This window comes from Nasonia vitripennis, chromosome 3 (genome assembly GCF_009193385.2).
Source record: "Nasonia vitripennis strain AsymCx chromosome 3, Nvit_psr_1.1, whole genome shotgun sequence".
NCBI classification, from domain to species: Eukaryota; Metazoa; Arthropoda; class Insecta; order Hymenoptera; family Pteromalidae; genus Nasonia; species Nasonia vitripennis.
Window position 1 is genome coordinate 4853886 of NC_045759.1, and position 13437 is coordinate 4867322.

Genomic DNA, 13437 nt, shown 5'->3' on the forward strand with positions numbered 1-13437 from the left:
GTTGTCGTGTGCTACATTTTGCGCGCATAAACGGTCAAAAAGCTCAAGCTTATATATTCACGAGAGAAGTCGATTTTCAGCGAACGCATTCTTACTCTTGATTAAAATCTCGTCGAAGAGAAATACATGCGACTATATAGCTGCACCTAATGCGCGAGTGACTGCGATCGTTCAGAGTGCATCTTCGGTTTGAAAAAAAGTAACGAAAAAATGTATGATATCGAGTGCCGGCTTGATTATTTTTAAATCGAGTACTCGATGCCGAGTCTCTGCATGCGGAAACAATAACTTGGCCGCTTGTGCACGATGCAAACAGTGAGGAAGGAACTTCAGTTGACATTTTTTGATTATTCTTAACAAGGGTTTCGAGGAATTTTTGTTGAGAGTAAAAGAAAAATCGACAAAATGTGTATATGTTCTGAGCCATCATTTGATTAAAAAATTTAATTCATCATCGACAAGCGAGTAATCAATCATTATTGCAAACAGTAATAATTTAATTTCCGTTCATTCGTAGCGAAAATTAAACCACAAATTACAAAATACGTGTACTTGTATCTCAAAAATGACAATATTCTCTTGATTCGAAAGAGCAGCTCTCTCCGTGATCACATTTACATATAGAATATGTACATCTACAAATTTACTTACTGCGATATGATTACTTTAGGTCTAATACCTTATAGCTATCTTACGACTTTTCACATTTGTGTGAAATTCATAAAAATTGTCCAAGATAACAAATTTATAATTGCATGTAAACCTAAGTAAATCCTTAATTAATGATGAATCTAGGATAATTAACGTAAGTTCACATTACGATCGTATTTATAAGTCACAAAAATCACACATAAATCGACAATTATTATAATAATGTTGATGATGAGGAAAAATAATGCGAATATGCGTATAAGAGGACCTATATAATATCGGAAACGCGGAAATTATCGCGAACCGAGAAAAAAAGTATAACCGACCGTCGTTAAACCGGGAGGAAAAACAAGGAGGCGTGAAAGGAACAAATAACCTGCAGAAATAAAGGAAGAAAAGAAGTCGAAGGGGATCTTCGAGGAAGAATCGACGCTTTATAGATTCTGCACGAACGCGGGCAGAGCGGTTTAGTGCCTGTTGTTGAATATTCTGTATTTAGAATATCTTTTAAAGAACTCTATATAGGTATTATTGGTGCTCAGCGCGCGCGCGCGTATATAGTCTACCTTTAGCGCCGCGACATATAGCGTTCAGCTTTCCTCCTCTCCTGTCTCGCTCTCTCTCTCTCTCTCTCGCGCGCTCTCCTTCTTCGCTATTCGCTCCTCGAAATGTATATTTTTTTTATCTTCATATAGTGAGCTTGTACACACAGTGCGTAACTTACACTCTAGTCGTATTGTAACAAATATTGCCTCGAATATAAATTTTTTTCTCGCATGCACTCGGCTCTCTATCTCTCTTTTTCTCACTCGCTCACTCGTTCTCTCTCTCTCTCTCTCTTTCTCTCTCTCACTCCCTCACTTTCTCGCACACTCTCCATCTCGCAGTCTCGCTCGCACGCGGTCATTGGACAAAAGTGCTCGTGTTGCGTATATTTCGTTTTCTCGCACGCTTAAGTCATAAATTTGTTTGTTTAGTTTGTTTGCTTTATAATTCTTTCGTCACAACCCTCGAAGCAATCTTGTTATTCGATACTCAAGGTATATATCATATATTTGTATATATATATATATATATATTTATATATATATGGCCAAGTCAAGTCTACGTCATTATACGCCTTCTGGTGAAAGTATGAGCTTGCGAGATCTAAGATGCTTCTTTTTATATAAAAAGGTGCTTGCTTGGGGTGGCGGCGGGAGATGGCGCGGCTGCAATGGCGGGGAAAAATACAAAATCGAGCGGGTACAATATGAAGCGTCGGATTGTGCAGTGTGTGTTTGCAGTGCGTGCCATCGTCAGACATCAGAGACAGAGATTATCGTGACAATATTATTTATATGCGTACCGCGCGATCACGCGCGGTATCGAGGGAGCAGGGCTTGCGGTCAAAGTGGCTCGTCGTGGTCACAGTCGTCGTGGTCAAACGTCGCAATCTGAACACTACAGCAGTGGCGCGTGAGCGGGGACGGGGGAGAAGGGGTGGGGGGGGGGTGAACCGGGCGGGCCTCTAATACGGCCAGAAGGTGGGCAGGGGCGGGGGCGGTGGGGGCGGCGGTTGGGCCTGATAATGAGCGGCGAGGCTTGGCGCGGCGATGAGGAGGCATCCCGCCGGCGGGGGCAGGGGCGGCGGGTGCGGAGGCAAGACCGGGGACAGTGCGAGAGCGGCCGCCGCTGCTGCTGCCGCCTGTTGGGGGCCGCAAAGCGCCTGGGGCGGCGGCGGCGGCGGTGCGTGCAGACCGAGCCCTAACCCGAGGGCGGCTCTCTGACGCTGTTGCTGCTGCTGCCGTTGTTGTTGCTGCTGCTGCTGCTGCTGCTGTTGCTGCTGCTGCTGCTGCTGGCGCTGACGCTGCTGACCCTGGGCCTCGCCGTTCTATTCCGAGTCTTGCTGCATTTTGGCGTGGCCGTTGTTAGCCGAGGCGGAGGACGAGCTGCCGGCGCTGCTCGGGGGGAAGTTGCTGGGTATGGTGCGCGACGAGGAGAAGCAGAGCTTCATTATGTAGGGGAACTTGCCGTCTGTAAGGGTCAGTACTTTTGGTAAGTCATAGGAAAGTTCGGGATGCGAAAAGGCTGTACTCACTGCTGTTGTCGAGGGCGGTGTGGTTGCACTCCATGATGGCCTCGACCGCGACTCCGACGCTGCTGAACTCGATGAGGCCGGACGACGAGCGCTCGGACTTGAGCGGGAAGAGCTTGATGGTGGTCGGTGGCTCGATGCCGGCCTCGACGAACACTCGGTTCACCGTCTCCTCGGTCAGATCCGGCGGCGTATTGAAGAAGTGCACGATCTTCGAGGGCGGCTGGATGCGGTTCTTGTTGGCCATCGCGGGGTTCAGAAACCTGTGAATCAATCGCGCGTGAGTACGACTGTGCGCGGCTCTCGATGGCAAATCACGCGGAGTTATAGCACGCGTCATACCTGTTGTTTTTGCTGCCGGTGAAGTCCTTGAAGCTGGGCGTCTTGTCGGGCAGCACGTAGGGGTTGGTCACGTCGGAGAGGAAGGCCTGCTTCGAGAAGCCAAGCTGGAGCTTACCGTCCTGGCCGATGGTGACGTTGTTCAGGTTCTGCAGACAGCGCTCGACCGCGATCCCGTCGCCCATCTGGATCATGGCGCAGCCCTCCTTGGTCTTGAGGAACTTGACCTTGCTGACGTTGCCGTAGAGACAGAAGAGATTGAAGAGTTTGTCGGTGTTGACCTTGTCAGACTGGAGCCCGTAAACCATCATGACGGAGCCTTGGCTGCTGGTGGCCGGTGCCTGGCCGAGAGCCGCGACGTATCCGGGCCGCGGAGGCGTCGGGTGCAGGGGCTCGCGTCCGGGGAACTCGGGTCCGGCCGCGGTCTTGAGCCCGTAGCGCTCGACGTAGGGCTCGGCGTAGGCGCCGGGCGGCCCGCTGAAGGTGTCCTCGTATCTGTCGTGGGCACCGGCTCCCGTCGCGCCGAACTGAACGCCACCTGCTGGCACCGAAGAGCCGTAGGGCTGAGGTGCGGCGCCATAACGTGGCTCTGCCAGGAGAGGCGCCGGTCGGCCGTTGCCGCTGGTGTCGTTCTTGTGGCTGCCTGCGCCTGTTGGGAGGAGAGAAACACAGACGTATAGAGGCATGAGAACGTTAGTGTGGGATTTTTCTCCTTTCGTAAATACTCGTAAATATATAGTATGTGGATTTTGCATCTCTGATTCAAACGACGCAATTTGCTTGATGTAAACTTGCGGAATATATCGAGCATTTACATACATTTTATGCGAATCATGGAAACGTGGCGTATTGAGTATTGGCATACATTTTAATATAATATATCGTTTCGACGCTTCCCGTAATTTACAAGAACTAGCAGATTTCAGATTCGGCGGTTTACTTTAATTCCATATTCCAAATATTAAATCTTTGAGTTTAAAAAAAAAAAAAAAAAAAAGCTGCAGCCAAATCTGAAATGCAGTTCTCCTTTACTCAGGAAGCTTCACCGCAGTTAAAATACGTCAGTTATAAAACCTTCATATAAAAAAGCATATTTTCCTTTTAAGAGCAGAACAAACGTTATCCCAGTTAAATTGAGAGACGGCTATGAAAGATCTAAGCTCGCGCGCCGAATATGCGGAATAAAATTCGCCCCCGCAATTTTTGCCTCGAATTTTATCAGACCGATGTATTATCTCCCGCACATAGCAGAGTAGAGTGTAATTAAAGCTCCGCCATGTTCGCGATTTCAATGCACCGCCAACGCACAGGGCAGCTCTCCAAACATTTGACACGGTCAAATACACCCTTTCCTCCCACTCGTTACATTCCAGCTTCGCAAAAATACATACACGCTGTGCATAGCCGAAATTATACTTGTACCGCAAAAAATAGCGCGAGCGAGAAAGCTTAAAACGATGCGAATATAATGATGAATATGCAGCCGAAAAGATTTATATACAGTATGGTCGGAATGCATCGCCGCAGATTTGACGCGCGTGAGCGAGGCAGCCGCCGCCGGGGAAGTTGGCGGCGGCGTTGGATGCGCGACGCCGAGGTCATGGGCTGTATCGACCTCGCGAGCGACGACGCCACGCAGACTAGCACCGCGCGCACCCCCATAACGCCCTGCTCTCTCTCTCTCTCTCTCTCTCTCTCTCTCTCTATATATATATATATATACCCCACAGCCCTTCCTGCATCAGCCGTGCACCCCTCTTCCCTGCACATACTGCACAACCCCTAGACTCGAGCTTTTTTTCTTTCTTGGATCGGCTCTTCCATACTGCTGTATTCGACCGTGTGCTGCTCTGCTCTGCTGCATCTCTCGATACAAAGAGCTGGTTTTTTTTAAATTATTTTTCTAGGCGCGCAATCGCGGGCTGATTTCTTTGGAAAATTTTGTTGAGCAAAGTTTTATTCGCGAGCTTTTGTGTAAAGTTTGGTTCGTGTATTAATGAGGGCCTCGTTGAACTGGCAAAGCACGGCGATTTTTTGTTATTTTCTCATGTGTTTATTTTAACGCAAAATTCTCGAGTTACGGTTTCGTATTATTCGCTGTTTGGGATATTTTATGTTTTCTATACTTATATGATTTGCTATACTCTCTTGTTTGTATGCATAGAGATGCAGCGATGCGCTCGGATTTCATTTTACGCGAAACTTCAAATATTGAATAAAATTCGATCCTCCGATTTTCCTCGGATTCGCCCCGATATTCGACGTTTTCGGAATGTATAATTTATTAAGGTTATCCTGATTATTTAATTCGTTAAAACTCGTTTCTGATTTCGGTCGTATAATTATAACGGCAACGAGTCGACAGGTATAACATTTAAATATTTAATTAAACATTTTTTACGCTTCGCGGCCGCATTATAATTTAACGGTGCCATAAAAGCACTGCAATTTGTATCATATAACATCCAAATGTTCGTCACGTTTGCTAAATAAATTTCGCGCAATTTAGCATGCAATTCCTTTTGTATTTTTATATTTTGAACGTAAAAAGGTAATTCGCCTCGCTGTGTCTTGCTTTCAACATCTAAACCCGAGCTTAGCTTTATATTTCAGAAGCAATAATATTTCGCGTCGCGTCAACGTTTCCGACGGAACCGGAGAAATTTTTCAGTGCCGCGCACGAGTATCTGGCACACGAAAAAAGGAAAGACTGCTAAAATATAAGAAGTGGAAAGAAGAAGAAGAAAAAAAGACAACCCGTCCGAGTCGAGCTGCTTGGATTAAATTCAATTTCGCTTTAATCTTGAGGGAAATTTTTTTCACAAGACGCGCAATCCACGGATAAAATCCGGAAGTGGCTAGGAAAAACAGCGAAACCCTCGAGCATAAGAAAAGTTTCTCCGCAGTTCAGTATTTTCTAACAAAAAAAAGAGTAGATAGGATAGGATAGACTCTGCGAATGCAACGAAAGGAGGAGCCGTCAATTTGAGTTTAGGCTGCGCGTATATGCGAAAATAGGCAATTTCGCGAAGCGTCACACTTTGTTCTTTTGAGGAATCAAAATTTCATTTCAACCTGTGAATTTAGTTCGACTTTTTTGTGTAGAATCAATATTGTATTCGCGTTTCTGTTTTTATCGTTTATTTTTCGGTCGTCAATTTGCATTTGAAAAGTTTTAAAATTCATAAACTGCTGAAAAATGATATTATTTTTATTCACGTCTGGAAAGTAAAATGCGCAGCATAAAGTTTGAAACGTTCATCAAAATATATAATTTAGTAGGATCACAGGTCGGAAGATTCATTTGAAAATATAATTTGTACACGACGGATTATTCTGCTGATTTAATGGGACAAGGGTCTTTGCATATAAACTAGAAAATGAAAGCGTTTCATTTTTATTAAATATATAATATAAATATAAATATAAATATATATATATATAAAAAATCACAGAGTTGAAAAAATAGTAAATACACAAAAATGTAGCAAGTATATGTATAACTCGTAGAATAGAAAAATTGTAGCAGATCAGTTCGTTGCGCAGAGTCGATCTAATACACGATATAACACAGGCAGTGAGGTCGATGGTTGGCGTAGTCCGTCGTCGTGGCGAAAAATGCGATAGAGACTCTGCGCGAATTGATCAGAGATAGAGATGTTGTGAGTTTTTTTTTATTTTCTGTCATCATCTGAAGTAACTTGACTTACCCCGCTGGTCGGTCGCAAGCTCGGGACCAAGCTCTCGCGACAACTCTCGCATCAAGACGTTCTCGTGTGCTCACGCTCACACTTCGAGAGAGGAAGGGAGGGAGAGGAGACGTAATGCGGCCGGAGGGACTAAAGAGTGAGAACGAGCGACTGTGCGCGGCAGCACTTGTTTGCTTATCGGGCCCATAATCGCTCGCGGCGCTCTTTCGCGACTCTTTCGCTCTTTATCTCGGTCTCTCTCGCCCTTTCCACATACTCGTCTCTCTCACTCCCCCCTTACACATCCCTTTTGCCGCCTCTCATTCTCCTTTTCCTTTTCCAATTCCATTTCCATTTCCATTTCCTGTCCATCGCTTCTGAATCCCGTCTGATCACCTCATGTCAACAACTGAGATGGCTGCATCTGCACACAGACAAACATTCCAACATAACACCTCTTTCCTCCCACTTTCTTTTTTCTCTTTTTATTTTTATTTCTTATATTCTTAGTTTGTTTCTTTTTTCATATCTCTCTCTCCCTCTTTCTCTCGAGCGTGATAACGAAAACAGAGATATAAGAAAAATGCTTGTCAGTCAGCCTTGAGTCCTTTTGTTGATGATATTGTGGTGGTAGTTGTTGCTGTTGTAGATATTGATGTTCATGTTGTTGTTGTTGTTGTTGTTGATGTTGTTGATGTTGTTGTTGGTGTGTGGGTGTATAATGAATATAAGCGAGAGGAAAGATCACTAGCTAACCGTGGTGTACATAATAATACATCCTTCTTATCTTTTGAGATTTGGTTGTTGTTTCAAGTATATGTTTTAAGGTCTTTTTTCTACCTTGTATACATTTCAATATAGATCCATATATACATAGTCAGTGTAAATTTACATGTACAGATAAGAATAATCAATCTATATGTATACAATAAAAAACGGTAATCTGTTTAGATATATATTTATATATTTTCAACATTTACTTGGGATCAGTGGACGACTGAATGTTTGTCTGTGAGAGTGCATTGGTAGCCCTTTTCATTTGATTTTTGAGAAAAAAGAAATGTCGCTGAACATTGACAATCTGTAAATATACAACATGAAAAAATCGAGGACGAGTTGCTTGGCCCCGAGGCTCCGAGCAGCGGAGACATACATTTCTAGACACACATTACAAAATAGTTTTGTTCTGAAAACGTTGTGCGCTGTTTTTGAACTTGTTGATTGGTCGGCTGTTAACCGATGGAGATATATTATATAGGTTTGCGACACAGATATTTACGGTGCGTGTGGTTGCTTTTCTCGTTAAAAAAAAAGATTACAGTCCATACAAACATACACATATATGCAGGTAAAAATAGAAGAAAGTTGAAAATTTTCAAAAGACTACTTATTTTTCAAAGCTACAGAGACAGTGATTGACCTCTAACTTTTGACACAGAATAAAAGAGGGAGAGTACACTAAGCTTTGGAAAAAATGTTTTATTTGATTCAAAAAGAAAATTTTTAATTACAGTACTCTCCCTTTTGGAAAAATTTTCAAAATGCAAAAAGACGAACAATAACAATAAGTATACGAATTAGAGAGTACAAGCAAAAGGTCAAAGACTGTTCGGTTCTTTTCAAACGTATAATTGTTATACTTGTGACAGCAAACGTTTCTTTCATTGCAACAGAGGAGCGCATCGCATCCTATATACGCCACACAATAAAATCGTTTCTTTCATATATCGCAAGTTGATTTGTAATTTAAAAAAGGTGCACGTTTAAAAAAATGAGAGAAGTATTACAAAGAGTGAGACAATTACAAAAGGTATCTTTCACATTTTACAAAGTCGACGGTGCGTTATATATCGGTAAAATAAATGGACGTAAAAACGAGAACACAGGAAGCGCTTGAAATGAAAAAGCAAATTGCAAAATATAAACCGCAGACATATAGAAAGGCAAAGAAACAGGGAAATAATAGGGAGAAAGAGACAGAAAGAGTGATAGAGAGAAATAGCATGAGGAGAAAACGCTAAGCTCACATTTGCATTGTGTCGCTTTTTTTGTTTCTTGAGAAATGCGAATAAAGTTCTCTTTCTTTTCTTTCGCCTCTCTGAAAAAAATGCGAGCGAAAGCGCCAGCGGAAGAAAGTTAATTCGTTCAGCAAATTTTTTTGAAAAATTTTGTCGTGGATTTCGTAAGAAGCGAGACATCAAACGTACACAGACATGGTCTCGTAATGCCAATCAGCGGGTGTCGGGCGCCAAAATAAAACCCTTGATTTTTGAAAGCTGCGCACATAATATACGGAAATAAAAAATTGATGCATATAAAAAAGAAGCGAGTAAAAAGTCGCAATCAGGCAGGAAATTGCGATCGAAGCGTGACAAGAGTAAATCAAGTGATTTGGCCAAGTAGAGCTTATTGGAAAAATTAAAAGGATTCAAACGAACAGAAGATTAAAGTATAAAATTGCACATTTCTGGTGTATATAAAGACGGACAGATAAATATTATTCACACACATGTCTTGGATGAACTTTGCATCTTTTTTTATATTTTATGTAATATACTGTCGGATCAAAGCGTCATCGCAGACATAAGGCCGTATATATATTTCTCTCTTCAAACAAACAGACAAAAATTACAAAGAAGACAGAGAAGAGATTTGGTGCGCTCGGAGCCAGGTGTGTGGTATCTAAGTAGTAACATATACGTTTAAGGCGTTGTATACATATAGCTATTGCAGCTACGCCGCGACGTGTGGCGTTGCACAGCACGTTTTGGCAATTAGAACAATATGTGATACACGCGATGACGTGGCTGTTTGAATCCTCCGACGCTATGTTCGTTGTGTCGTGTCCTCGATCGATATTCCAGTCGTGTTTATTTTGGGGGGTTTTATTATTCCCGGGCATGTAGTTGGATGTAGTTGTAGTTATACTTGTTAGATATTCTTGTGGCTTGTTCAATGATGTGCTCGACTTCGATTAGGGCCTATTACGATCTTCTCCCTTTCTGAACCAAGTCACTTTTGTTTCTATATACGAGCTTTGCACTGAGAGCAACAAACACTTGCATCTCTCTCAACTCTGTGTGTCCAATTAATGTTGGTGTTTCATTTTTTTTTATTTGTGAATATATATATATATGGAGTAAGTGTGATATCCTAAACGCGTTCTCGAAAAATCTTGCGATCAATTCTTCGATTGAATAAAACCCCACTTAATCTTCGTTTTAACGTGAAATCTTCATAGAAGTATTTTCAAATGTACTTTTATCCCAAGTTGAAAAAAAGTGTCTATAAATCGCGCGTTTCATGGCTACACGTTTTCAAAAAACTAGCATACTAGCATTCTCGTAATGAAAGGAACTGAATCTCTAGAAAACGATGGTTTCCCAAAACGTCACACCTGCAACTCTATCGACCACTTGAAAGACAAAACTGAGCAAACCAGCGCGTGTATCATCCGATCGAAGGTATACATAGAGGCGAGGAAAATGAGCGTGATTCGATTAACATAGACACGGGGCTGGGGCAATCTAACTTTAACTTTGTAACTAAAAGGCTTCGACGTCCTCCTCGTGTGGCGCGATAACCAAGTTTAAGATAGTCGTGTGTGTGTGTGCGCGCGTGTGTGTGTGGCTATATATACGAACTGCTGCAGCTCGGCGGCAAACTTAGATCTGCGATAGAACGGCCGAACGACGAGAAATTAGAGAAGTGGATTCAATCTATTTACTGAATATATACCCACTTAGCAGATTGATTTCTTTTCAATGAAATTGCGCTACTAATACACGATTCATGACTCTTTCAAGTTTCCAGGCTGCGAAGGACGAGATAATAGGGGATATCGAAATTGATTCTCGTAAAAAGTATGGAGAGCTGCACACGCGAGAACCGAAAGAAATGCAGCATTAAGCGAGCCAATGAAGAATTCATCGGTTGGGCGTGTAGGTATAACGCGCGAGAATGGCTCGCGTCGATATTGTCGGCGTTATCGCAAAAGTCAGCGAGGCAGACAGGTAGACTGGCGTACGCGCGTTCTGAAATTGAACATTAAAGTCGATAAGGTTCGTTCGGCGCGCATAACCGCGAGCGCAACTTGTGTGTCCATGTTAAACGACTCGTTTTAACAGCCGGGAAACGCTATGTATACCTACGATGTATATTAACTTGTAGGTGGCCTTTATTTGCGCTGACCGAATCATTAACTGCAATTTTTTTCGCTATTTTTAACGCACGCGCGAATAAGTCTCGTAAATTTCCTCTGAATTTGGAATTTTGCAGTTTTCGAACAATAACGAACGAAAAATGACGTTCATTGTATCAGTGGTTAATTTAAAATCGCTCATTCGCGATAAAATAATTCAAGCCGGTAACAGTCCAACAATAAACGCGAAAATTCAGAACATCGATGAAAAAATAAAATTCACACAAAATCAGGAACCTTTCTTAATCAACGTCAGAGTCTTTATTTCGGGCAGTGCACCGATATCGCGGTGTACGAGTGTCACGATGGCCAATAATAAGCGTCGTACATTTTTCGAGAAAGGAAATAGGCGTCGACGTCGCGAAAGCGAATAAAAAGCTTCTGCAAAAATAAGAAGAATTCGATAGCGGAATATATAATGCGACACGTTTTAGTTTGAAAACTAGAGCGCAAACGCGAGCGTACACTCGGTAAGCAGCGAAGAGAAAACCGGACGTGAAATTATCGGCCGTATTGCCGTATAGCAATACTTCAGTTCGATAAATAATGTAAATAACACACAGTCACGATACATTCAATACCGGCGGCTCTTTTCTTGCCGGCGTATATAGAACGTTTACTTCGCTCGATACTTCGATTCGGGAAACCATCGTTAAACTTTCGTGTTGACTTTGTCATTATTTGCAAATTGTTTGACGTATATCATTAGAAAATACTATAACTCTCCCAATCGCAAAACCGATTATTTTGTCGATACTTTTCAATTTCTGTAATATCCTCATTATGAAATGCTCAGTGTTCTCGTGGTTTCATATAAAGTCATGTAAACTTGTGACTATGGTTTAGTTGCCATGGAACGATTCAGATATATATATATATTTTTTTTTTTCTGTAGTAAAGTGTCAGATTTGTAATTATTTCATCGATCAATATATATTGTGTCGAATCAACTCGTAATTAATGAAGCTGTCGTTGTTGGTAATCGTTTTTCTAATAAGTCAGGATGATATTTAATGATATTGTATATTATGGACTACAGTCATTTTCGTCATTTTTCATCATATTCTTCTTCGTCGCTGGAGTTCAATAGACTTTTATACACCGTGTATTTCCCGTTCTGGTTTTGCAGAGAAAAAAACATTTTTCAGGCAAGCAAACAAAAAAACAAACGTCGATCGTCGAACGAAAAAGCCGATTGAACTCCGTACAGTTTTCACTGCTAAAATCAGTATCGCAAAAAGAACAACGAATAAAACTCACCTATTGCCGGAGTAGTGTAGTCCCAGCTCTCCGAGTCGTTCTTGTACACATTTAGTTTGGTCGGCTGCAACATAACGATAAACGACGACCATTAGTTTGGGAATTTTACGTACAGGCATTCGGTAAAAATATTATTTCTCTCTGTAAACTTCTTTGAACGAAGGGAGACCGAAAGCGAAAAGGCAAAGGAAATTGCATTTTCGAGAAAAGAGCAATTTTTTTCTTTAAAAAAATCGCATCGAGTACATTTGCTAGCAAAGGGATTTTTCGAAAGAAGGTATAGCAGCAGCGAAGAGTAGAGAAGTAAAAGCGTCGGGTAGACGGCTAGCGCAGAAACCAAGAATGGCAAAAAGTCAGCGCATAAGCAGCTCGAGGAAGACCCTCAGGCGTATATAATCTTTTTCTGAGCCGCGTTGGGAGCTGAAAACATATGGTTAAAATTCAGGCATCGGCGCGAAAACCGAGAAATTTATAGCCCGAACTTGCGTTAATAACAGCGGCTAGATATGCAACGTTTAAATTCTTAATCTCTCCTACATCGATTGATCTTCGTGACAGCGTCGGCTCTAAAAATAATTGCAACGGATTCAATATTCATGACAGAACCTACTTTTGCGGAGCGATAAGCGAACCAATAGCTCATCGATAATTCAATACAACTTTTTCCCCCAATTATCCAAAAACAAAATCAGCTCACCACTGTGCGCTTCGACTATGTCGTCTCTCGAAAAGAATCAAGCTCCACCGAGCCAATGAGTCAATGTTTTGATTAATCCCGCGAGCACTCGGTGGGCTTCATCGAAATAGCCAGCTCCGCCGGTGTTGTCGCTGCACCTGTCGCGCGTGTGCTCGATCGCTTATATACCCGGACGACGAGAGCTTGGCATGCACAAAGGAATCCGTAACGACAGCTCCCTGTCGGTCTCAACTTATATTATTCAATTTGCAGACGAGATGCTCCTATAACGCTTCGCACAAATCGCTCGTATTCAAGGGTTGTATGTCCATTTCTCGAAATTCTCTAGTTTTTTTGTTACTTTTTTGCGCTGAATATTTATCGAAGCTGCTCTCGATTCAAGAGCCGGCCCCGAGTGAAGAGGCTTTCAATAAAGCACAGAAGGCGTGACGACGTTTATCGTCGCGAGGAAATGCCATTTCCGCTTAGCATTAGTGCCGGCGTATTTCATTAAACTCGTCGCGGATTATCGGATATTAATGTC

General features: G+C 42.4%; 1 protein-coding gene across 2 annotated transcripts in view; it reads right to left on the bottom strand.

Annotated features, from left to right (window-relative positions):
- Positions 1 to 408: 408 nt before the first annotated feature.
- Positions 409 to 13437, bottom strand: part of LOC100120460 (heterogeneous nuclear ribonucleoprotein L) — a 51156-nt gene continuing 38127 nt past the window's right edge. The window contains exons 6-9 of one of the 2 annotated variants that reach the window (XM_031926532.2): positions 12218 to 12281; positions 3071 to 3716; positions 2732 to 2991; positions 409 to 2682 (exon numbers count right to left, since the gene is read on the bottom strand). In XM_031926532.2, the coding sequence (XP_031782392.1) occupies positions 2525 to 2682; positions 2732 to 2991; positions 3071 to 3716; positions 12218 to 12281 (1128 nt within the window). In that variant the 3' untranslated portion in view covers positions 409 to 2524. The remainder of the gene's footprint in view (positions 2683 to 2731; positions 2992 to 3070; positions 3717 to 12217; positions 12282 to 13437) is intronic. The other variant, XM_031926533.2, reaches the window with a different exon arrangement.